Source organism: Coregonus lavaretus, assembly GCF_964263955.1.
Source record: "Coregonus lavaretus genome assembly, contig: HAP1_SCAFFOLD_473, whole genome shotgun sequence".
NCBI classification, from domain to species: domain Eukaryota; kingdom Metazoa; phylum Chordata; class Actinopteri; order Salmoniformes; family Salmonidae; genus Coregonus; species Coregonus lavaretus.
The window spans coordinates 90,915-116,593 of NW_028164230.1; the positions used below are offsets into that span (position 1 = coordinate 90,915).

Here is a 25,679-nt window from a genome sequence, read left to right on the forward strand (position 1 = left end):
CTTAGATAAGGTAGGCTCTAAAGATACCACTTAGATAAGGTAGGCTGTAAAGATACCACTTAGCAGATTATTCTATCCACAACCACAATACAGTGAGTCCGGTTTTGTGATGAACCAAAGGTCTGGTTGAATTTATTCTGCCACTGTGTCTTCTTATTGTCTCGGCCTTTAGGCATATATATCACGGTGTCAAGGCATATGAACTAACAGGTTATAGAGCAAACAGCACAATTATCACAACACATGGGTTGTAATATGGCTTTTTTGGGGGGCGGGGGGGGCTTCCCCAGTGATTTTATCCACGCACCGCTACTGGTTACAGCATGGGTTTGTGATCCCTGAGGGAATTGAACCCACAACCTTGGTGTTGCTAGCACCATGCTATCATGTTCTAACAGTGTGTATGTCCTGTCAGTCCATCAGCCTGATAGAACGAGGGAACCCGTCCAGGAGTCTGGAGAACGTGTGTCGCTGGGCCTTGGTTCAGCAGAAGGCAGACCATGACCACTCTGAGCACCATGATCACGCCATCTTCCTGACCAGACAGGGCTTCGGACCCACAGGCATGCAGGGTAAGACCACGACCCCAGATCCCTAACCCTGACCCTAACCCCTACCCTGTACCTCTAACCCCCTGGCATGTAGGGTAGGTCCAGGATTACCCCATGTGTACTGTTTCCTCTTATTGACCTAGTTCCATCACCAGCTCCCTTCCTGTCCTGCTCTTATTGACCTAGTTCCATCACCAGCTCCCTTCCTGTCCTGCTCTTATTGACCTAGTTCCATCACCAGCTCCCTTCCTGTCCTGCTCTTATTGACCTAGTTCCATCACCAGCTCCCTTCCTGTCCTGCTCTTATTGACCTAGTTCCATCACCAGCTCCCTTCCTGTCCTGCTCTTATTGACCTAGTTCCATCACCAGCTCCCTTCCTGTCCTGCTCTTATTGACCTAGTTCCATCACCAGCTCCCTTCCTGTCCTGCTCTTATTGACCTAGTTCCATCACCAGCTCCCTTCCTGTCCTGCTCTTATTGACCTAGTTCCATTACCAGCTCCCTTCCTGTCCTCCTCTTATTGACCTAGTTCCATTACCAGCTCCCTTCCTGTCCTCCTCTTATTGACCTAGTTCCATCACCAGCTCCCTTCCTGTCCTCCTCTTATTGACCTAGTTCCATCACCAGCTCCCTTCCTGTCCTGCAGAGGTCCTCCTAATGTTACTCGTACTACTATTTGATGTTAAAGCAGCCAGTTGTACTATTTGATGTTAAAGCAGCCAGTTGTACTATTTGATGTTAAAGCAGCCAGTTGTACTATTTGATGTTAAAGCAGCCAGTTGTACTATTTGATGTTAAAGCAGCCAGTTGTACTATTTGATGTTAAAGCAGCCAGTTGTACTATTTTGATGTTGAAGCAGCCAGTTGTACTATTTTGATGTTGAAAGAGAAAAGTTATTTGATGTAAAAAAAATATATATATATTTGGTAGTTGTGTTGAATGTGCTTAACAGAGGTGTTAGCTAGTCAACCGGGTTAGGGTGATCACAGTTTTATTTGAGACATGCTGGATTTATTTGTTATACCAGAGTTGCTCTGAAGAACAATCTGTTGTCTTTTCTACCATCCAACATGTATCATCTATCATCTCAGGCTCTCATGTTGCATACTGTCACGGTGTCGAAGTCAGGCGCAGGACACAGAACTCAAAGAAAACGTATCTTTACTAAAACACGTAAAGAAACAATAAACCTCCACGCAGGGAGGAATAAACCCGCTCACCAACGACATCCGAACACAAACAGCATACACGCACAGAACACAATGGGAGCCACAGGGTTGAATAGGGGCGGTGTAATTACAAGATGGGCAACAGGTGTGAAACAATCTGACAACAACAGGTAGACATAGAACATAGATCGGCAGTAGCTAGTACTCCGGTGACGACGAGAGCCGAAACCTGCCCGAGCAAGGAGGAGGGGCAGCCTCGGCAGAATCCGTGACACATACTGAATAATGAATTTATTTTGTATTTTGTATTTATTTATTTGCACCAAAGAAAACAAGGGATAGACAACAATACAGATAAAAACCAATGAAAACAACAACACAACGGTGTGCAGGTGTGGTTGGAAGCCCAGAGACTGATATGAAAACCACACCACAAAAAAACGAATTACAATACATAAGAACAAAAATAAAAAAGATTTGTTAAAACAGATGGATTCGACGTGGTTAGCGTTTAACAGCTAGGACCGCTATTTCTGGTCTCGGAATCTGCTTGAAAGAGCCCCTAACCTAGCTAAGCTGCTAACGTTAGCCATCAAGCTGACAAAGTTAGTCCTAGATGAGTTTTCCAATGGAGCCCTCTTTGTCTGGAGAAGTAAATTAACCGTTCCAGCGCTGTAGGAGCTGCATCTACTACGCTTTGTTTCAGGACAAACTGGATCTCTCAGAGTTCCAATGTGGCAATTGTTTGCTTGCCAAGGATTATAGGCTTGAGGTTGCGTCCTTGATCACACAGGTCGCCAGCCTACGTAAGAAACTGGGGAAAACGCAGAGTGGAATGTTTACCTTTTCTACGCCGGTGGCTGGACGGCGTTTGCACATGTTGGATGCATCTCCGTCTTGTCGTTTGCCATTATCCGACTGGCCGGTGTTGCCTGGAGTTCGTTCGCAAGGGGAGCCATCTCCTGTCTCTCCTCCCCCATCTGATAGCGGAGTCGAAGGAGCACAGCAAGAGGAGAATGGCAATCAACGATGGTCACATGTCATGAGCCGTGGAAGACGAAGACAGCGGCCTCCCGCAAAGCAGTCAACCCTCCCAACGAGAGACACGGAGCGGATACAAGCATCAAATAGTTTAGCCGCCCTAGAACCTGATCTTTCTGCACCTTCGTCGCTGAGGGTCCCTGTGTCTGCGGCCGCTGTGCCTACTCCTACTCCTTCCCCTACGATTTTGAAGTCGACGTCGGCAACCTTCCGTCCCTGCTCAGGATCGGTGGGAGGCATAAGCCTAAGCCGGGAGCTACGGGCTCAAGTTATCCTGCCTCTCGCCCGTCCTTAAAGGGTTCTCCGAATCCTGTGATGCGTGGGAGTGGGCAGATTTCCTTGTCCTTCTCGCCAGCTGTGATTTTGGGCAGCTCCATGGTATGAAATGTGACTGTTCCTGGTGCAAAAACAAGGTCCTATCCCGGAGCTGGAGTAAATGACATTACTAAGCTGCACCCGAATGTACTACGTCAGGACATGGAAATTGTTTCTATCGTAGTCCATGTGGGTTTTAATGACATTATGAAGGGCAGCTCTGAACAGTTGAAACTGGATTTCAAAAAGCTGATTGACTCTGTGCTAGACACCTGTGCCCTCTCTGAATCGTGGCATTGAACGCTTTAGCAGGATTATTTCTCTTCACAGCTGGCTATGTGATTATTATTATATACTACGTGATTATTATTATATACTATATTATTGTTGCAGCTCAATGGGTCTAACTTTTGTTCACAATTTCAATACCTTTTGGAAACAAAGCACGTTTTATAAGGAGGATGAGATCCACCCAAATCATTTGGGTTCCTGGATCCTTTCACAGCATTATAAGGCTGCGTTGAGACAATGACTTATCGATGATCCAAGCCCAGCTCAGTTAATCCCTACCATTGTGTGGCTGAGTCATCATAATGCTTTAGCAAATGTACATTATACCAGGGGCGTTGGTAGACACAATGTAAGTAACCTCATTTATATCCCTCTAACTGCCCTGAATGCCTCTGCTGATCCTACAGCTGTTGTATGCAGCAATCATGTGCCTATGAACCAGATTTATACTGTTAGCACTGAGGTGGTGTGCCCTAGTAGGAAGTCCACTGTGTGCAGCTCACCCTGCACTAACATAAATAACATGAGAATATCTAATTCTGCTAAGCTTCCCAGTAAAGCAATGAAAACAAGCAAGCATCCCAGAAAAGTGCTCAAAGTAGCCCACGTTAACAAATGTAGCTTAAGAAACAAGGTTCATGAAATTAATAACTTGCTAGTAACAGATGACATTCATATTCTGACTATCTCTGAAACTCACTTAGACAATACCTTTGATGATACAATGGTAGCAATACAAGGTTATAACATTTACAGAAAATACAGAAATGCCAGTGGTGGAGGTGTTGCTGTTTATATTCAGAACCACATTCCTGTAAAGATTAGAGAGGATCTCATGTTAAATACTGTTGAAGTAATATGGCTACAGGTTCATCTGCCTCACCTAAAGCCCATTCTGGTGGGAAGCTGCTGTAGACTACCAAGTGCTAACAGTCAGTATCTGGATAACATGTGTGAAATGCTTGATAATGTATGTGATATCAACAGAGGTATATTTTCTGGGTGATTTAAATATTGACTGGCTTTCATCAAGCTGCCCACTCAAGAAAAAGCTTCAAACTGTAACCAGTGCCTGCAACCTGGTTCAGGTTATCAGTCAACCTACCAGGGTAGTTACAAACAGCATAGGAATGAAATTATCAACATATATTATAATATGCCATTTAGCAGACGCTTTTATCCAAAGCGACTTAAAGTCATTTTTACGTATGGGTGGTCCCGGGGATCGAACCCACTACCCTGGCGTTACAAGCGCCATGCTCTACCAATTGAGCTACAGAGGACCATATTGATCACATCTTTACGAATGCTGCAGAAATGTGCTTGAAAGCAGTATCCAGATCCATCGGATGTAGTGATCACAATATAGTAGCCATATCTAGGAAAACCAAAGTTCCAAAGGCTGGGCCTAATATAATGTATAAGAGGTTCTACAATAAGTTTTGTAGTGATTTCTATGTTGTTGATGTAAATAATATTTGTTGGTCCGTGGTGTGTAATGAGGAGCAAACAGACGTTGCACTTGACACATTTATGAAATTGCTTATCCCAGTTACTAATAAGCATGCACCCATTAAGAAAATGACTGTAAAAACTGTTAAATCCCTGTGGATTGATGAGTAATTGAAATATTGTATGGTTGAGAGGGATTTTTGTATTTTATTATGGATCCCCATTAGCTACTGCCAAGGCAGCAGCTACTCTTCCTGGGGTCCAGCAAAATGTAGTTATACATTTAAAAAACATTACAATACATTCATAACAGATTTCACAACATATTAAGTGTATGCCCTCAGCCTCCACTCTACTAACACATATCTATAACACAAAATCCATGTGTACATCTGTGTCTCCTGAGTGGCGCAGTCGTCTAAGGCACTGCATCGCAGTGCTAGCTGTGCCACTAGAGATCCTTGTTCGAATCCAGGCTCTGTCATAGCCGGCCGTGACCGGGAGACGCAATTTTCCCAGGGTAGGGGAGGGAATGGCCGGCAGGGATGTAGCTCAGTTGATAGAGCATGGTGTTTGCAACGCCAGGGTTGTGGGTTCGATTCCCACTGGAGGTATGAGAAAAAATAAAAAAATAATGTAAGTCGCTCTTGATAAGAGCGTCTGCTAAATGACGTAAATGTAAATGTATAGTGTCTGTGCCTATGTTTGTGTTGCTTCACAGTCCCCGCTGTTCCATAAGGTGTATTTTTACCTGTTTTTTAAATCTGATTTTACTGCTTGCATCAGTTACTTGATGTGGAATAGAGTTCCATGTAGTCATGGCTCTATGTAGTACTGTGCGCCTCCCATAGTCTGTTCTGGACTTCTTGACTGTGAAGGGACCTCTGGTGGCATGTCTTGTGGGATATGCATGGGTGTCCGAGCTGTGTGCCAGTATTCCAAACAGACAGCTTGGTACATTCAGCTTGTCGACACCTCTTACAAAAACAAGCAGTGATGAAGTCTTTCTCTCTTCCACTCTGAGCCAGGAGAGACTGACATGCATGGCATTAATGTTAGCACTCCGTGTACTTTTAAGGGCCAGCCGTGCTGCCCTGTTCTGAGCCAACTGCAATTTTCCCATGTCCCTCTTTGTGGCACCTGACCACACTGCTGAACAGTAGTCCAGGTGCAACAAAACTAGGGCCTGTAGGACCTGCCTTGTTGATAGTGCTGTTAAGAAGGCAGAGCAGCGCTTTATTATGGACAGACTTCTCCCCATCTTAGCTACTGTTATATCAATATGTTTTGACCATGACAGTTTACAATCCACGGTTACTTCAAGCAGTTTAGTCTCCTCAACTTGCTAAATTTCCACATTATTCATTACGAGATGTAGTTGAGGTTTAGGGTTTAGTGAATGATTTGACCCAAATCCAATGATTTTAGTTTTGGAAATATTTAGGACTAACTTATTCCTTTCAACCCATTCCGAAAAGAACTGCAACTCTTTGTTAAGTGTTGCAGTTATTTCAGTTGCTGAAGTAGCTGACATGTATAGTGTTGAGTCATCCGCATACATAGACACACTGGCTTTACTCAAAGCCAGTGGCATGTCGTTAGTACAGATGGAAAAAAGCAAGGGGCCTAGACAGCTGCCCTGGGAAATTCCTGATTCTACCTGGATTATGTTTGAGATGCTGCCATTAAAGATCACCCTCTGTGTTCTGTTAGACAGGTAACTCTTTATCCACAATATAGCAGGGGGTGTAAAGCCATAACACATACGTTTTTCCAGAAACAGACTATAATCGATAATGTCAAAAGCCGCACTGAAGTCTAACAAAACAGCCCCCACAATATTTTATCATCAATTTCTCTCAGCCAATCATCAGTCATTTGTGTAAGTGCTGTGCTTGTTGAATGTCCTTCTCTATAAGCATGCTGAAAGTTTGTTGTCAATTTGTTTACTGTAAAATAGCATTGTATCTGGTCAAACACAATTTTTTCCAATAGTTTACTAAGGGTTGGTAACAGGCTAATTGGTCGGCTATTTGAGCCAGTAAAGGGGGCTTTACTATTCTTAGGTAGCAGAATTACTTTCACTTCCCTCCAGGCCTGGGGGCACACACATTCTAGTAGGCTTAAATTGAAAATATGTCAAATAGGAGTGGCAATATCGTCCGCTATTACCCTCAGCAATTCTCCATCCAAGTAGTCAGACCCTGGTGGCTTGTCATTGTTAATAGCAACAATAATGTGTTCATCTCCACACTCACTTTACGGAATTAAAAATTACAATGCTTGTCTTTCATAATTTGGTCAGATATACAGTGGGGAAAAAAGTATTTAGTCAGCCACCAATTGTGCAAGTTCTCCCACTTAAAAAGATGAGAGGCCTGTAATTTTCATCATAGGTACACGTCAACAATGACAGACAAATTGAGATTTTTTTTCCAGAAAATCACATTGTAGGATTTTTTATGAATTTATTTGCAAATTATGGTGGAAAATAAGTATTTGGTCACCTACAAACAAGCAAGATTTCTGGCTCTCACAGACCTGTAACTTCTTCTTTAAGAGGCTCCTCTGTCCTCCACTCTTTATCTGTATTAATGGTACCTGTTTGAACTTGTTATCAGTATAAAAGACACCTGTCCACAACCTCAAACAGTCACACTCCAAACTCCACTATGGCCAAGACCAAAGAGCTGTCAAAGGACACCAGAAACAAAATTGTAGACCTGCACCAGGCTGGGAAGACTGAATCTGCAATAGGTAAGCAGCTTGGTTTGAAGAAATCAACTGTGGGAGCAATTATTAGGAAATGGAAGACATACAAGACCACTGATAATCTCCCTCGATCTGGGGCTCCACGCAAGATCTCACCCCGTGGGGTCAAAATGATCACAAGAACGGTGAGCAAAAATCCCAGAACCACACGGGGGGACCTAGTGAATGATCTGCAGAGAGCTGGGACCAAAGTAACAAAGCCTACCATCAGTAACACACTACGCCACCAGGGACTCAAATCCTGCAGTGCCAGACGTGTCCCCCTGCTTAAGCCAGTACATGTCCAGGCCTGTCTGAAGTTTGCTAGAGTCCATTTGGATGATCCAGAAGAGGATTGGGAGAATGTAATATGGTCAGATGAAACCAAAATATAACTTTTTGGTCAAAAAAGTGGGTATACAGAAGATAGCCCTATTTGGTGAAAGACCAAGTCCATATTATGGCAAGAAAAGCTCAAATAAGCAAAGAGAAACGACAGTCCATCATTACTTTAAGACATGAAGGTCAGTCAATAAGGAAAATATCAAGAACTTTGAACATTTCTTCAAGTGCAGTCGCAAAAACAATCAAGCGCTATGATGAAACTGGCTCTCATGAGGACCGCCACAGGAAAGGAAGACCCAGAGTTACCTCTGCTGCAGAGGATAAGTTCATTAGAATTACCAGCCTCAGAAATTGCAGCCCAAATAAATGCTTCACAGAGTTCAAGTAACAGACACATCTCAACATCAACTGTTCAGAGTACAGTCATGGTCAAAAGTTTTGAGAATGACACAAATACTAATTTTCACAAAGTCTGCTGCCTCAGTTTTGATGATGGCAATTTGCATATACTCCAGAATGTTATGAAGAGTGATCAGATGAATTGCAATTAATTGCAAAGTCCCTCGTTGCCATGCAAATGAACTTAATCCCAAAAAAAACATTTCCACTGCATTTCAGCCCTGCCACAAATGGACCAGCTGCCATCATGTCAGTGATTCTCTCATTAACACAGGTGAGAGCTGGAGATCACTCTGTCATGCTGATTGTGTAGAATAACAGACTGGAAGCTTTAAAAGGAGGGTGGTGCTTGAAATCATTGTTCTTCCTCTGTTAACCATGGTTACCTGCAAGGAATCATTGCTTTGCACAAAAAGGGCTTCACAGGCAAGGATATTGCTGCTAGTAAGATTGCACCTAAATCAACCATTTATCGGATCATCAAGATCTTCTAGGAGAGAGGTTCAATTGTTGTGAAGAAGGCTTCAGGGCGCCCAAGAAAGTCCAGCAAGCGCCAGGACCGTCTCCTAATGTTGGTTCAGCTGCGGGATCGGGGGACCACCAGTGCAGAGCTTGCTCAGGAATGGCAGCAGGCAGGTGTGAGTGCATCTGCACGCACAGTGAGGTTAATACTTTTGGAGGATGGCCTGGTGTCAAGAAGGGCAGCAAAGAAGCCACTTCTCTCCAGGAATAACATCAGGGACAGATTGATATTCTGCAAAAGGTACAGGGATTGGACTGCTGAGGACTGGGGTAAAGTCATTTTCTCTGATGAATCCCCTTTCCGATTGTTTGGGGCATCCGCAAAACACCTTGTCCGGAGAAGACAAGGTGAGTGCTGCCATCAGTCCTGTGTCATGCCGACAGTAAAGCATCCTGAGACCATTCATGTGTGGGGTTGCTTCTCAGCCAAGGGAGTGGGCTCACTCACAATTTTGCCTAAGAACACAGCCATGAATAAAGAATGGTACCAACACATCCTCCGAGAGCAACTTCTCCCAACCATCCAAGAACAGTTTGGTGACGACCAATGCCTTTTCCAGCATGATGGAGCACCTTGCCTAAGGCAAAAGTGATAACTAAGTGGCTCGGGGAACAAAATATCAACATTTTGGGTCCATGGCCGGGAAACTCCCCAGACCTTAATCCCATTGAGAACTTGTGGTCGATCCTCAAGAGGCGGGTGGACAAACAAAAACCCACAAATTCTGACAAACTCCAAGCATTGATTATGCAAGAATGGGCTGCCATCAGTCAGGATGTGGCCCAGAAGTTAATTGACAGCATGCCAGGGCGGATTGCAGAGGTCTTGAAAAAGAAGGGTCAACACTGCAAATATTGACTCTTTGCATAAACTTAATGTAATTGTCAATAAAAGCATTTGACACTTATGGAATGCTTGTAATTATACTTCAGTTTACCATAGTAACATCTGACAAAAATATCTCATAACACTGAAGCAGCGAACTTTGTGAAGACCAATACTTGTGTCATTCTTTAAAATGTTGACCACGACTGTAGACAGCGTGAATCAGGCCTTCATGGTTGAATTGCTGCAACGAAACCACTACTAAAGGACAAAAATAATAAGAAGAGACTTGCTTAGGCCAAGAAACACGAGCAATGGACATTAAACTGGTGGAAATTGCACTGTGTATATATCCAAATTTGAGATTTTTGGTTCCAACCGCCGTGTCTTTGTGAGACGCAGAGCAGGTGAACGGATGATCTCCACATATGTGGTTCCCACCGTGAAGTATGGAGGAGGAGGTGTGATGGTGTGGGGGTGCTTTGCTGGTGACTTTGTCTGTGATTTATTTAGAATTCAAGGCACACTTAACTAGCATGGCTACCACAGCATTCTGCAGCGATACGCCATCCCATCTGGTTTGCGTGGTTCTATCATTTGTTTTTCAACAAAACAATGACACAAAAGCATTCCAGGTGAAGCTGGTTGAAAGAATGCCAAGAGTGTGCAAAGCTGTCATCAAGGCAAAGGGTGGTGACTGAAGAATCTCAAATATAACATTTATTTTGATTTGTTTAACACTTTTTTGGTTACTACATGATTCCATATGTGTTATATCATAGTTTTAATGTCCTCAATATTATTATACAATGTAGAAAATAGTAAAAATAAAGAGAAACCCTTGAATGAGTAGGCGTGTCCAAACTTTTGACATGTTACAGTATATATATATAATTCCCTTCTGAAAGTAACAGCGTAGGGTCGTTGATTCCGGCCTTGAGCGTTTTACTGGTAGCCTGGAGGCAGTTCATTGGGCGCACACTGATTTACAATCTTAGATTCTGTTTAAATATTTCATCATATTGAGTTTCTGTAAAAACAGGTTTTCTATAGATATCACATCATGTGACCTGGATGTCAGCCTGGATATCAAGCTTTGAAATGTTAAATATATTGATCTCATATTGTCAGCTTCCTACCATTTGACTCCCAACTCACGTTGTTAATGTGTTTCGAGGTGGTTCCTTTTCCATGGTTACCAGGTGACTCCAGAGTGATGAGCCCCACCTGAAGGGGGGGGGGGGGGGCAGTGGGCATTATCAATCAATCAATTTTATTTTATATAGCCCTTCTTACATCAGCTAATATCTCGAAGTGCTGTACAGAAACCCAGCCTAAAACCCCAAACAGCTAGTAATGCAGGTGTAGAAGCACGGTGGCTAGGAAAAACTCCCTAGAAAGGCGAAAACCTAGGAAGAAACCTAGAGAGGAACCAGGCTATGAGGGGTGGCCAGTCCTCTTCTGGCTGTGCCGGGTGAAGATTATAACAGAACCATGCCAAGATGTTCAAAAATTTTCATAAGTGACAAGCATGGTCAAATAATAATCAGGAATAAATCTCAGTTGGCTTTTCATAGCCGATCATTAAGAGTTGAAAACAGCAGGTCTGGGACAGGTAGGGGTTCCATAACCGCAGGCAGAACAGTTGAAACTGGAATAGCAGCAAGGCCAGGCGGACTGGGGACAGCAAGGAGTCACCACGGCCGGTAGTCCCGACGTATGGTCCTAGGGCTCAGGTCTCTCAGTTGGCTTTTCATAGCCGATCATTAAGAGTTGAAAACAGCAGGTCTGGGACAGGTAGGGGTTTCGTAACCGCAGGCAGAACAGTTGAAACTGGAATAGCAGCAAGGCCAGGCGGACTGGGGACAGCAAGGTGTCATCATGCCCGGTAGTCCTGACGTATGGTCCTAGGGCTCAGGTTCTCAGAGAGAAAGAGAGAACGAGAGAATTAGAGAGAGCATACTTAAATTCACACAGGACACTGGATAAGACAGGAGAAGTACTCCAGGTATAACCAACTAACCCCAGCCCCCCGACACATAAACTACTGCAGCATAAATACTGGAGGCTGAGACAGGAGCGGTCCGGAGACACTGTGGCCCCATCCGAAGAAACCCCCGGACAGGGCCAAACAGGAAGGATATAACCCCACCCACTCTGCCAAAGCACAGCCCCCGCACCACTAGAGGGATATCCTCAACCACCAACTTACAATCCTGAGACAAGGCCGAGTATAGCCCACATAGGTCTCCACCACAGCACAGTGTCTCTCCCGATCCCAGGCCCTCGCAGAGCTGTGCAGATCCAGGACAGCTAAGCCCTGGAGGAATACGCAGATTCAAAGAGGAGTCCGTAATTTGCTTTCTAATGGTCATGATCTTTTCCTCAAAGAAGTTCATGAATTTATTACTGCTGAAGTGAAAGCCATCCTCTCTTGGGGAATGCTGCTTTTTAGTTAGCTTTGCAACAGTATCAAAAAGAAATTTTGGATTATTCTTATTTTCCTCGATTAAGTTGGAAAAGTAGGATGATCGAGCAGCAGTGAGGGCTCTTCGGTACTGCACGGTACTGTCTTTCCAAGCTAGTCGGAAGACTTCCAGTTTGGTGTGGCGCCATTTCCGTTCCAATTTCCTGGAAGCTTGCTTCAAAGCTCGGGTATTTTCTGTATACCAGGGAGCTAGTTTCTTATGACAAATGTTTTTCGTTTTTAGGGGTGCAACTGCATCTAGGGTATTGCGCAAGGTTAAATTGAGTTCCTCAGTTAAGTGGTTAACTGATTTTTGTCCTCTGACGTCCTTGGGTAGGCAGAAGGAGTCTGGAAGGGCATCAAGGAATTTTTGTGTTGTCTGAGAATTTATAGCACGACTTTTGATGCTCCTTGGTTGGGGTCTGAGCAGATTATTTGTTGCGATTGCAAACGTAATAAAATGGTGGTCCGATAGTCCAGGATTTTGTGGAAAAACATTAAGATCTACAACATTTATTCCATGGGACAAAACTAGGTCCAGAGTATGACTGTGGCAGTGAGTAGGTCCAGAGACATGTTGGACAAAACCCACTGAGTCGATGATGGCTCCGAAAGACTTTTGGAGTGGGTCTGTGGACTTCTCCATGTGAATATTAAAATCACCAAAAATTAGAATATGATCTGCTATGACTACAAGGTCTGATAGGAATTCAGGAAACTCAGAGAGGAACGCTGTATATGGCCCAGGAGGCCTGTAAACAGTAGCTATAAAAAGTGATTGAGTAGGCTGCATAGATTTCATGACTAGAAGCTCAAAAGATGAAAACGCCATTTTTTTTTTTGTAAATTGAAATTTGCTATCGTAAATGTTAGCAACACCTCCGCCTTTGCGGGATGCACGGGGAATATGGTCACTAGTGTAACCAGGAGGTGAGGCCTCATTTAACACAGCAAATTCATCAGGCTTAAGCCATGTTTCAGTCAGGCCAATCACATCAAGATTATGATCAGTGATTAGTTCATTGACTATGACTGCCTTTGAAGTGAGGGATCTAACATTAAGTAACCCTATTTTGAGATGTGAGGTATCACGATCTCTTTCAATAATGGCAGGAATGGAGGAGGTCTTTATCCTAATAAGATTGCTAGGGTGAACACCGCCATGTTTAGTTTTGCCCAACCTAGGTCGAGGCACAGACACAGTCTCAATGGGTATGGCTGAGCTGACTACACTGACTATGCTATTGGCAGACTCCACTAAGCTGGCAGGTTGGCTAACAGCCTGCTGCCTTGCCTGCACCCTATTTCACTGTGGGGCTAGAGGAGTTAGAGCCCTATCTATTAGACACATTAAACACATTATAGTGGGGTAGTGGGGAACCCAGAGGAGCTGGAGAGGTAGTGGGGAACCCAGAGGAGCTGGAGAGGTAGTGGGGAACCCAGAGGAGCTGGAGAGGTAGTGGGGAACCCAGAGGAGCTGGAGAGGTACTGGGGAACCCAGAGGAGCTGGAGAGGTAGTGGGGAACCCAGAGGAGCTGGAGAGGTAGTGGGGAGCTGGAGAGGAAGTGGGGAGCTGGAGAGGTAGTGGGGAACCCAGAGGAGCTGGAGAGGTAGTGGGGAACCCAGAGGAGCTGGAGAGGTAGTGGGGAACCAAGAGGAGCTGGAGAGGTAGTGGGGAACCCAGAGGAGCTGGAGAGGTAGTGGGGAGGCCAGAGGAGCTGGAGAGGTAGTGGGGAGGCCAGAGGAGCTGGAGAGGTAGTGGGGAACCCAGAGGAGCTGGAGAGGAAGTGGGGAACCCAGAGGAGCTGGAGAGTTAGTGGGGAGCTGGAGAGGTAGTGGGGAGCTGGAGAGGTAGTGGGGAGCTGGAGAGGTAGTGGGGAACCCAGAGGAGCTGGAGAGGAAGTGGGGAACCCAGAGGAGCTGGAGAGGTAGTGGGGAGCTGGAGAGGTAGTGGGGAGCTGGAGAGGTAGTGGGGAACCCAGAGGAGCTGGAGAGGTAGTGGGGAACACAGAGGAGCTGGAGAGGTAGTGGGGAACCCAGAGGAGCTGGAGAGGTAGTGGGGAGCTGGAGAGGTAGTGGGGAACCTAGAGGAGCTGGAGAGGTAGTGGGGAGCTGGAGAGTTAGTGGGGAACCCAGAGGAGTTGGAGAGGTAGTGGGGAACCCAGAGGAGCTGGAGAGGTAGTGGGGAACACAGAGGAGCTGGAGAGGTAGTGGGGAACCCAGAGGAGCTGGAGAGGTAGTGGGGAGCTGGAGAGGTAGTGGGGAACCCAGAGGAGTTGGAGAGGTAGTGGGGAACCCAGAGGAGCTGGAGAGGTAGTGGGGAACCCAGAGAAGCTGGAGAGGTAGTGGGGAGCTGGAGAGGTAGTGGGGAACCTAGAGGAGCTGGAGAGGTAGTGGGGAACCCAGAGGAGCTGGAGAGGTAGTGGGGAACCCAGAGGAGCTGGACCCAGAGGAGCTGGAGAGGTAGTGGGGAGCTGGAGAGGTAGTGGGGAGCTGGAGAGGTAGTGGGGAGCTGGAGAGGTAGTGGGGAACCCAGAGGAGCTGGACCCAGAGGAGCTGGAGAGGTAGTGGGGAGCTGGAGAGGTAGTGGGGAACCCAGAGGAGCTGGACCCAGAGGAGCTGGAGAGGTAGTGGGGAGCTGGAGAGGTAGTGGGGAGCTGGAGAGGTAGTGGGGAACACAGAGGAGCTGGACCCAGAGGAGCTGGAGAGGTAGTGGGGAGCTGGAGAGGTAGTGGGGAACCCAGAGGAGCTGGAGAGGTAGTGGGGAGCTGGAGAGGTAGTGGGGAACCCAGAGGAGCTGGAGAGGTAGTGGGGAGCTGGAGAGGTAGTGGGGAACCCAGAGGAGCTGGAGAGGTAGTGGGGAGCTGGAGAGGTAGTGGGGAACCCAGAGGAGTTGGAGAGGTAGTGGGGAACCCAGAGGAGCTGGAGAGGAAGTGGGGAGGCCAGAGGAGCTGGAGAGGTAGTGGGGAGCTGGAGAGGTAGTGGGGAGCTGGAGAGGTAGTGGGGAACACAGAGGAGCTGGAGAGGTAGTGGGGAACCCAGAGGAGCTGGAGAGGTAGTGGGGAGCTGGAGAGGTAGTGGGGAACCCAGAGGAGCTGGAGAGGTAGTGGGGAACCCAGAGGAGCTTGAGAGGAAGTGGGGAGGCCAGAGGAGCTGGAGAGGTAGTGGGGAGCTGGAGAGGTAGTGGGGAACCCAGAGGAGCTGGAGAGGTAGTGGGGAGCTGGAGAGGTAATGGGGAACCCAGAGGAGCTGGAGAGGTAGTGGGGAGCTGGAGAGGTAGTGGGGAACCCAGAGGAGTTGGAGAGGTAGTGGGGAACCCAGAGGAGCTGGAGAGGAAGTGGGGAGGCCAGAGGAGCTGGAGAGGTAGTGGGGAGTTGGAGAGGTAGTGGGGAGCTGGAGAGGTAGTGGGGAACACAGAGGAGCTGGAGAGGTAGTGGGGAACCCAGAGGAGCTGGAGAGGTAGTGGGGAGCTGGAGAGGTAGTGGGGAACACAGAGGAGCTGGAGAGGTAGTGGGGAGCTGGAGAGGTAGTGGGGAACCCAGAGGAGCTGGAGAGGTAGTGGGGAGCTGGAGAGGTAGTGGGGAGCTGGAGAGGTAGTGGGGAACACAGAGGAGCTGGAGAGGTAGTGGGGAGCTGGAGAGGTAGTGGGGAGCTGGAGAGGTAGTGGTGAACCCAGAGGAGCTGGAGAGGTAGTGGGGAGCTGTAGAGGAAGTAGGGAGCTGGAGAGGTAGTGGGGAACCCAGAGGAGCTGGAGAGGTAGTGGGGAACCCAGAGGAGCTGGAGAGGAAGTGGGGAGCTGGAGAGGTAGTGGGGAGCTGGAGAGGAAGTAGGGAGCTGGAGAGGTAGTGGGGAACCCAGAGGAGCTGGAGAGGTAGTGGGGAACCCAGAGGAGCTGGAGACGAAGTGGGGAGCTGGAGAGGAAGTGGGGAACCCAGAGGAGCTGGAGAGGTAGTGGGGAGCTGGAGAGGTAGTGGGGAACCCAGAGGAGTTGGAGAGGTAGTGGGGAACCCAGAGGAGCTGGAGAGGAAGTGGGGAGTCCAGAGGAGCTGGAGAGGTAGTGGGGAGCTGGAGAGGTAGTGGGGAGCTGGAGAGGTAGTGGGGAACACAGAGGAGCTGGAGAGGTAGTGGGGAACCCAGAGGAGCTGGAGAGGTAGTGGGGAGCTGGAGAGGTAGTGGGGAACCTAGAGGAGCTGGAGAGGTAGTGGGGAGCTGGAGAGGTAGTGGGGAACCCAGAGGAGCTGGAGAGGTAGTGGGGAACACAGAGGAGCTGGAGAGGTAGTGGGGAACCCAGAGGAGCTGGAGAGGTAGTGGGGAGCTGGAGAGGTAGTGGGGAACCTAGAGGAGCTGGAGAGGTAGTGGGGAGCTGGAGAGGTAGTGGGGATCCCAGAGGAGTTGGAGAGGTAGTGGGGAACCCAGAGGAGCTGGAGAGGAAGTGGGGAGGCCAGAGGAGCTGGAGAGGTAGTGGGGAGGCCAGGGGAGCTGGAGAGGTAGTGGGGAGGCCAGAGGAGCTGGAAAGGTAGTGGGGAACCCAGAGGAGCTGGAGAGGTAGTGGGGAACCCAGAGGAGCTGGAGAGGAAGTGGGAAGCTGGAGAGGAAGTGGGGAGCTGGAGAGGAAGTGGGGAACCCAGAGGAGCTGGAAAGGAAGTGGGGAGCTGGAGAGGAAGTGGGGAGCTGGAGAGGAAGTGGGGAACCCAGAGGAGCTGGAGAGGAAGTGGGGAGCTGTAGAGGAAGTGGGGAACCCAGAGGAGCTGGAGAGGTAGTGGGGAACCCAGAGGAGCTGGAGAGGTAGTGGGGAGCTGGAGAGGTAGTGGGGATCCTAGAGGAGCTGGAGAGGTAGTGGGGAGCTGGAGAGGTAGTGGGGAACCCAGAGGAGTTGGAGAGGTAGTGGGGAACCCAGAGGAGCTGGAGAGGAAGTGGGGAGGCCAGAGGAGCTGGAGAGGTAGTGGGGAGGCCAGGGGAGCTGGAGAGGTAGTGGGGAGGCCAGAGGAGCTGGAAAGGTAGTGGGGAACCCAGAGGAGCTGGAGAGGTAGTGGGGAACCAAGAGGAGCTGGAGAGGAAGTGGGAAGCTGGAGAGGAAGTGGGGAGCTGGAGAGGAAGTGGGGAACCCAGAGGAGCTGGAAAGGAAGTTGGGAGCTGGAGAGGTAGTGGGGAGCTGGAGAGGAAGTGGGGAGCTGGAGAGGTAGTGGGGAACCCAGAGGAGCTGGAGAGGTAGTGGGGAACACAGAGGAGCTGGAGAGGTAGTGGGGAACCCAGAGGAGCTGGAGAGGTAGTGGGGAGCTGGAGAGGTAGTGGGGAACCCAGAGGAGCTGGAGAGGTAGTGGGGAGCTGGAGAGGTAGTGGGGAACCTAGAGGAGCTGGAGAGGTAGTGGGGAGCTGGAGAGGTAGTGGGGAACCCAGAGGAGTTGGAGAGGTAGTGGGGAGCTGGAGAGGTAGTGGGGAACCCAGAGGAGCTGGAGAGGTAGTGGGGAGCTGGAGAGGTAGTGGGGAACCCAGAGGAGTTGGAGAGGTAGTGGGGAACCCAGAGGAGCTGGAGAGGTAGTGGGGAACACAGAGGAGCTGGAGAGGTAGTGGGGAGCTGGAGAGGTAGTGGGGAGCTGGAGAGGTAGTGGGGAACCCAGAGGAGCTGGAGAGGTAGTGGGGAGCTGGAGAGGTAGTGGGGAACCTAGAGGAGCTGGAGAGGTAGTGGGGAGCTGGAGAGGTAGTGGGGAGCTGGAGAGGTAGTGGGGAGCTGGAGAGGTAGTGGGGAGCTGGAGAGGTAGTGGGGAACCCAGAGGAGCTGGAGAGGTAGTGGGGAACACAGAGGAGCTGGAGAGGTAGTGGGGAACCCAGAGGAGCTGGAGAGGTAGTGGGGAGCTGGAGAGGTAGTGGGGAACCCAGAGGAGTTGGAGAGGTAGTGGGGAACCCAGAGGAGCTGGAGAGGTAGTGGGGAGCTGGAGAGGTAGTGGGGAACCTAGAGGAGCTGGAGAGGTAGTGGGGAACCCAGAGGAGCTGGAGAGGTAGTGGGGAACCCAGAGGAGCTGGACCCAGAGGAGCTGGAGAGGTAGTGGGGAGCTGGAGAGGTAGTGGGGAGCTGGAGAGGTAGTGGGGAACACAGAGGAGCTGGAGAGGTAGTGGGGAGCTGGAGAGGTAGTGGGGAACCCAGAGGAGCTGGAGAGGTAGTGGGGAGCTGGAGAGGTAGTGGGGAGCTGGAGAGGTAGTGGGGAGCTGGAGAGGTAGTGGGGAACACAGAGGAGCTGGAGAGGTAGTGGGGAGCTGGAGAGGTAGTGGGGAGCTGGAGAGGTATTGGTGAACCCAGAGGAGCTGGAGAGGTAGTGGGGAGCTGTAGAGGAAGTAGGGAGCTGGAGAGGTAGTGGGGAACCCAGAGGATCTGGAGAGGTAGTGGGGAACCCAGAGGAGCTGGAGAGGAAGTGGGGAGCTGGAGAGGTAGTGGGGAGCTGGAGAGGAAGTAGGGAGCTGGAGAGGTAGTGGGGAACCCAGAGGAGCTGGAGAGGTAGTGGGGAACCCAGAGGAGCTGGAGAGGAAGTGGGGAGCTGGAGAGGAAGTGGGGAACCCAGAGGAGCTGGAGAGGTAGTGGGGAGCTGGAGAGGTAGTGGGGAACCCAGAGGAGTTGGAGAGGTAGTGGGGAACCCAGAGGAGCTGGAGAGGAAGTGGGGAGGCCAGAGGAGCTGGAGAGGTAGTGGGGAGCTGGAGAGGTAGTGGGGAGCTGGAGAGGTAGTGGGGAACACAGAGGACCTGGAGAGGTAGTGGGGAACCCAGAGGAGCTGGAGAGGTAGTGGGGAGCTGGAGAGGTAGTGGGGAACCCAGAGGAGTTGGAGAGGTAGTGGGGAACCCAGAGGAGCTGGAGAGGTAGTGGGGAGCTGGAGAGGTAGTGGGGAACCTAGAAGAGCTGGAGAGGTAGTGGGGAGCTGGAGAGGTAGTGGGGAACCCAGAGGAGTTGGAGAGGTAGTGGGGAACCCAGAGGAGCTGGAGAGGAAGTGGGGAGGCCAGAGGAGCTGGAGAGGTAGTGGGGAGGCCAGGGGAGCTGGAGAGGTAGTGGGGAGGCCAGAGGAGCTGGAAAGGTAGTGGGGAACCCAGAGGAGCTGGAGAGGTAGTGGGGAACCCAGAGGAGCTGGAGAGGAAGTGGGAAGCTGGAGAGGAAGTGGGGAGCTGGAGAGGAAGTGGGGAACCCAGAGGAGCTGGAAAGGAAGTGGGGAGCTGGAGAGGAAGTGGGGAGCTGGAGAGGAAGTGGGGAACCCAGAGGAGCTGGAGAGGAAGTGGGGAGCTGTAGAGGAAGTGGGGAACCCAGAGGAGCTGGAGAGGTAGTGGGGAACCCAGAGGAGTTGGAGAGGTAGTGGGGAACCCAGAGGAGCTGGAGAGGAAGTGGGGAGGCCAGAGGAGCTGGAGAGGTAGTGGGGAGGCCAGGGGAGCTGGAGAGGTAGTGGGGAGGCCAGAGGAGCTGGAAAGGTAGTGGGGAACCCAGAGGAGCTGGAGAGGTAGTGGGGAACCAAGAGGAGCTGGAGAGGAAGTCGGAAGCTGGAGAGGAAGTGGGGAGCTGGAGAGGAAGTGCGGAACCCAGAGGAGCTGGAAAGGAAGTGGGGAGCTGGAGAGGAAGTGGGGAGCTGGAGAGGAAGTGGGGAACCCAGAGGAGCTGGAGAGGAAGTGGGAAGCTGGAGAGGAAGTGGGGAGCTGGAGAGGAAGTGGGGAACCCAGAGGAGCTGGAAAGGAAGTGGGGAGGTGGAGAGGAAGTGGGGAGCTGGAGAGGAAGTGGGGAACCCAGAGGAGCTGGAGAGGAAGTGGGGAGCTGTAGAGGAAGTGGGGAACCCAGAGGAGCTGGAGAGGTAGTGGGGAACCCAGAGGAGCTGGAGAGGTAGTGGGGAACCCAGAGGAGCTGGAGAGGAAGTGGGGAGCTGGAGAGGAAGTGGGGAACCCAGAGGAGCTGGAAGGGAAGTGGGGAGCTGGAGAGGAAGTGGGGAACCCAGAGGAGCTGGAGAGGTAGTGGGGAAACCAGAGGAGCTGGACCCAGAAGAGCTGGAGAGGAAGTGGGGAACCCAGAGGAGCTGGAGAGGAAGTGGGGAACCCAGAGGAGCTGGACCCAGAGGAGCTGGAGAGGAAGTGGGGAGCTGGAGAGGAAGTGGGGAACCCAGAGGAGCTGGAGAGGAAGTGGGGAGCTGTAGAGGAAGTGGGGAACCCAGAGGAGCTGGAGAGGTAGTGGGGAACCCAGGGGAGCTGGACCCAGAGGAGCTGGAGAGGAAGTGGGGAGCTGGAGAGGAAGTGGGGAACCCAGAGGAGCTGGAGAGGAAGTGGGGAGCTGGAGAGGAAGTGGGGAACCCAGAGGAGCTGGAGAGGTAGTGGGGAACCCAGAGGAGCTGGACCCAGAAGAGCTGGAGAGGAAGTGGGGAACCCAGAGGAGCTGGAGAGGAAGTGGGGAACCCAGAGGAGAGGAAGTGGGGAGCTGGAGAGGAAGTGGGGAGCTGGAGAGGAAGTGGGGAACCCAGAGGAGCTGGAGAGGTAGTGGGGAACCCAGAGGAGCTGGAGAGGTAGTGGGGAGCTGGAGAGGAAGTTTTACACATTATACACTGTCTCTTCCACCTCTCTCTCTCTACCTCAGTGGCATTAAGAAACATTATACCACCTCTCTCTCTACCTCAGTGGCATTAAGAAACATTATACCACCTCTCTCTCTACCTCAGTGGCATTAATAAACATTATACCACCTCTCTCTCTACCTCAGTGGCATTAAGAAACATTATACCACCTCTCTCTCTCTACCTCAGTGGCATTAAGAAACATTATACCACCTCTCTCTCTACCTCAGTGGCATTAATAAACAGTATACCACCTCTCTCTCTCTACCTCAGTGGCATTAAGAAACATTATACCACCTCTCAGAGGAGCTGGAGAGGTAGTGGGGAGCTGGAGGGTAACCCAGAGGAGCTGGAGAGGTAGTGGGGAGCTGAAGGGTAACCCAGAGGAGCTGGAGAGGTAGTGGGGAGGCCAGAGGAGCTGGAGAGGTAGTAGGGAACCCAGAGGAGCTGGAGAGGAAGTGGGGAACCCAGAGGAGCTGGAGAGTTAGTGGGGAGCTGGAGAGGTAGTGGGGAGCTGGAGAGGTAGTGGTGAGCTGGAGAGGTAGTGGGGAATCCAGAGGAGCTGGAGAGGAAGTGGGGAACCCAGAGGAGCTGGAGAGGTAGTGGGGAGCTGGAGAGGTAGTGGGGAGCTGGAGAGGTAGTGGGGAGCTGGAGAGGTAGTGGGGAAACCAGAGGAGCTGGAGAGGTAGTGGGGAACACAGAGGAGCTGGAGAGGTAGTGGGGAACCCAGAGGAGCTGGAGAGGTAGTGGGGAGCTGGAGAGGTAGTGGGGAACCTAGAGGAGCTGGAGAGGTAGTGGGGAGCTGGAGAGTTAGTGGGGAACCCAGAGGAGTTGGAGAGGTAGTGGGGAACCCAGAGGAGCTGGAGAGGTAGTGGGGAACACAGAGGAGCTGGAGAGGTAGTGGGGAACCCAGAGGAGCTGGAGAGGTAGTGGGGAGCTGGAGAGGTAGTGGGGAACCCAGAGGAGTTGGAGAGGTAGTGGGGAACCCAGAGGAGCTGGAGAGGTAGTGGGGAGCTGGAGAGGTAGTGGGGAACCTAGAGGAGCTGGAGAGGTAGTGGGGAACCCAGAGGAGCTGGAGAGGTAGTGGGGAACCCAGAGGAGCTGGACCCAGAGGAGCTGGAGAGGTAGTGGGGAGCTGGAGAGGTAGTGGGGAGCTGGAGAGGTAGTGGGGAACACAGAGGAGCTGGACCCAGAGGAGCTGGAGAGGTAGTGGGGAGCTGGAGAGGAAGTGGGGAACCCAGAGGAGCTGGAGAGGAAGTGGGGAGCTGTAGAGGAAGTGGGGAACCCAGAGGAGCTGGAGAGGTAGTGGGGAACCCAGAGGAGTTGGAGAGGTAGTGGGGAACCCAGAGGAGCTGGAGAGGAAGTGGGGAGGCCAGAGGAGCTGGAGAGGTAGTGGGGAGGCCAGGGGAGCTGGAGAGGTAGTGGGGAGGCCAGAGGAGCTGGAAAGGTAGTGGGGAACCCAGAGGAGCTGGAGAGGTAGTGGGGAACCAAGAGGAGCTGGAGAGGAAGTCGGAAGCTGGAGAGGAAGTGGGGAGCTGGAGAGGAAGTGCGGAACCCAGAGGAGCTGGAAAGGAAGTGGGGAGCTGGAGAGGAAGTGGGGAGCTGGAGAGGAAGTGGGGAACCCAGAGGAGCTGGAGAGGAAGTGGGAAGCTGGAGAGGAAGTGGGGAGCTGGAGAGGAAGTGGGGAACCCAGAGGAGCTGGAAAGGAAGTGGGGAGGTGGAGAGGAAGTGGGGAGCTGGAGAGGAAGTGGGGAACCCAGAGGAGCTGGAGAGGAAGTGGGGAGCTGTAGAGGAAGTGGGGAACCCAGAGGAGCTGGAGAGGTAGTGGGGAACCCAGAGGAGCTGGAGAGGTAGTGGGGAACCCAGAGGAGCTGGAGAGGAAGTGGGGAGCTGGAGAGGAAGTGGGGAACCCAGAGGAGCTGGAAGGGAAGTGGGGAGCTGGAGAGGAAGTGGGGAACCCAGAGGAGCTGGAGAGGTAGTGGGGAAACCAGAGGAGCTGGACCCAGAAGAGCTGGAGAGGAAGTGGGGAACCCAGAGGAGCTGGAGAGGAAGTGGGGAACCCAGAGGAGCTGGACCCAGAGGAGCTGGAGAGGAAGTGGGGAGCTGGAGAGGAAGTGGGGAACCCAGAGGAGCTGGAGAGGAAGTGGGGAGCTGTAGAGGAAGTGGGGAACCCAGAGGAGCTGGAGAGGTAGTGGGGAACCCAGGGGAGCTGGACCCAGAGGAGCTGGAGAGGAAGTGGGGAGCTGGAGAGGAAGTGGGGAACCCAGAGGAGCTGGAGAGGAAGTGGGGAGCTGGAGAGGAAGTGGGGAACCCAGAGGAGCTGGAGAGGTAGTGGGGAACCCAGAGGAGCTGGACCCAGAAGAGCTGGAGAGGAAGTGGGGAACCCAGAGGAGCTGGAGAGGAAGTGGGGAACCCAGAGGAGAGGAAGTGGGGAGCTGGAGAGGAAGTGGGGAGCTGGAGAGGAAGTGGGGAACCCAGAGGAGCTGGAGAGGTAGTGGGGAACCCAGAGGAGCTGGAGAGGTAGTGGGGAGCTGGAGAGGAAGTTTTACACATTATACACTGTCTCTTCCACCTCTCTCTCTCTACCTCAGTGGCATTAAGAAACATTATACCACCTCTCTCTCTACCTCAGTGGCATTAAGAAACATTATACCACCTCTCTCTCTACCTCAGTGGCATTAATAAACATTATACCACCTCTCTCTCTACCTCAGTGGCATTAAGAAACATTATACCACCTCTCTCTCTCTACCTCAGTGGCATTAAGAAACATTATACCACCTCTCTCTCTACCTCAGTGGCATTAATAAACAGTATACCACCTCTCTCTCTCTACCTCAGTGGCATTAAGAAACATTATACCACCTCTCAGAGGAGCTGGAGAGGTAGTGGGGAGCTGGAGGGTAACCCAGAGGAGCTGGAGAGGTAGTGGGGAGCTGAAGGGTAACCCAGAGGAGCTGGAGAGGTAGTGGGGAGGCCAGAGGAGCTGGAGAGGTAGTAGGGAACCCAGAGGAGCTGGAGAGGAAGTGGGGAACCCAGAGGAGCTGGAGAGTTAGTGGGGAGCTGGAGAGGTAGTGGGGAGCTGGAGAGGTAGTGGTGAGCTGGAGAGGTAGTGGGGAATCCAGAGGAGCTGGAGAGGAAGTGGGGAACCCAGAGGAGCTGGAGAGGTAGTGGGGAGCTGGAGAGGTAGTGGGGAGCTGGAGAGGTAGTGGGGAGCTGGAGAGGTAGTGGGGAAACCAGAGGAGCTGGAGAGGTAGTGGGGAACACAGAGGAGCTGGAGAGGTAGTGGGGAACCCAGAGGAGCTGGAGAGGTAGTGGGGAGCTGGAGAGGTAGTGGGGAACCTAGAGGAGCTGGAGAGGTAGTGGGGAGCTGGAGAGTTAGTGGGGAACCCAGAGGAGTTGGAGAGGTAGTGGGGAACCCAGAGGAGCTGGAGAGGTAGTGGGGAACACAGAGGAGCTGGAGAGGTAGTGGGGAACCCAGAGGAGCTGGAGAGGTAGTGGGGAGCTGGAGAGGTAGTGGGGAACCCAGAGGAGTTGGAGAGGTAGTGGGGAACCCAGAGGAGCTGGAGAGGTAGTGGGGAGCTGGAGAGGTAGTGGGGAACCTAGAGGAGCTGGAGAGGTAGTGGGGAACCCAGAGGAGCTGGAGAGGTAGTGGGGAACCCAGAGGAGCTGGACCCAGAGGAGCTGGAGAGGTAGTGGGGAGCTGGAGAGGTAGTGGGGAGCTGGAGAGGTAGTGGGGAACACAGAGGAGCTGGACCCAGAGGAGCTGGAGAGGTAGTGGGGAGCTGGAGAGGTAGTGGGGAGCTGGAGAGGTAGTGGGGAACCCAGAGGAGCTGGAGAGGTAGTGGGGAGCTGGAGAGGTAGTGGGGAACCCAGAGGAGCTGGAGAGGTAGTGGGGAGCTGGAGAGGTAGTGGGGAACCCAGAGGAGCTGGAGAGGTAGTGGGGAGCTGGAGAGGTAGTGGGGAACCCAGAGGAGTTGGAGAGGTAGTGGGGAACCCAGAGTAGCTGGAGAGGAAGTGGGGAGGCCAGAGGAGCTGGAGAGGTAGTGGGGAGCTGGAGAGGTAGTGGGGAGCTGGAGAGGTAGTGGGGAACACAGAGGAGCTGGAGAGGTAGTGGGGAACCCAGAGGAGCTGGAGAGGTAGTGGGGAGCTGGAGAGGTAGTGGGGAACCCAGAGGAGCTGGAGAGGTAGTGGGGAACCCAGAGGAGCTGGAGAGGAAGTGGGGAGGCCAGAGGAGCTGGAGAGGTAGTGGGGAGCTGGAGAGGTAGTGGGGAACCCAGAGGAGCTGGAGAGGTAGTGGGGAGCTGGAGAGGTAGTGGGGAACCCAGAGGAGCTGGAGAGGTAGTGGGGAGCTGGAGAGGTAGTGGGGAACCCAGAGGAGTTGGAGAGGTAGTGGGGAACCCAGAGGAGCTGGAGAGAAAGTGGGGAGGCCAGAGGAGCTGGAGAGGTAGTGGGGAGCTGGAGAGGTAGTGGGGAGCTGGAGAGGTAGTGGGGAACACAGAGGAGCTGGAGAGGTAGTGGGGAACCCAGAGGAGCTGGAGAGGTAGTGGGGAGCTGGAGAGGTAGTGGGGAACCCAGAGGAGCTGGAGAGGTAGTGGGGAGCTGGAGAGGTAGTGGGGAGCTGGAGAGGTAGTGGGGAGCTGGAGAGGTAGTGGGGAACACAGAGGAGCTGGAGAGGTAGTGGGGAGCTGGAGAGGTAGTGGGGAGCTGGAGAGGTAGTGGGGAGCTGGAGAGGTAGTGGTGAACCCAGAGGAGCTGGAGAGGTAGTGGGGAGCTGTAGAGGAAGTAGGGAGCTGGAGAGGTAGTGGGGAACCCAGAGGAGCTGGAGAGGTAGTGGGGAACCCAGAGGAGCTGGAGAGGAAGTGGGGAGCTGGAGAGGTAGTGGGGAGCTGGAGAGGAAGTAGGGAGCTGGAGAGGTAGTGGGGAACCCAGAGGAGCTGGAGAGGTAGTGGGGAACCCAGAGGAGCTGGAGAGGAAGTGGGGA

General features: G+C 51.8%; 1 protein-coding gene across 1 annotated transcript in view; it reads left to right on the forward strand.

The window, feature by feature from the left end:
* LOC311117303 (A disintegrin and metalloproteinase with thrombospondin motifs 3-like) overlaps positions 1-25,679 on the forward strand; it is a gene marked incomplete at both ends in the record, with an annotated part of 289,214 nt that overhangs the window by 66,615 nt on the left and 196,920 nt on the right. Inside the window, one exon of the mRNA XM_084192269.1 lies at positions 416-572. Within this exon, the coding sequence (XP_084048395.1) occupies positions 416-572 (157 nt within the window). The remainder of the gene's footprint in view (positions 1-415; positions 573-25,679) is intronic.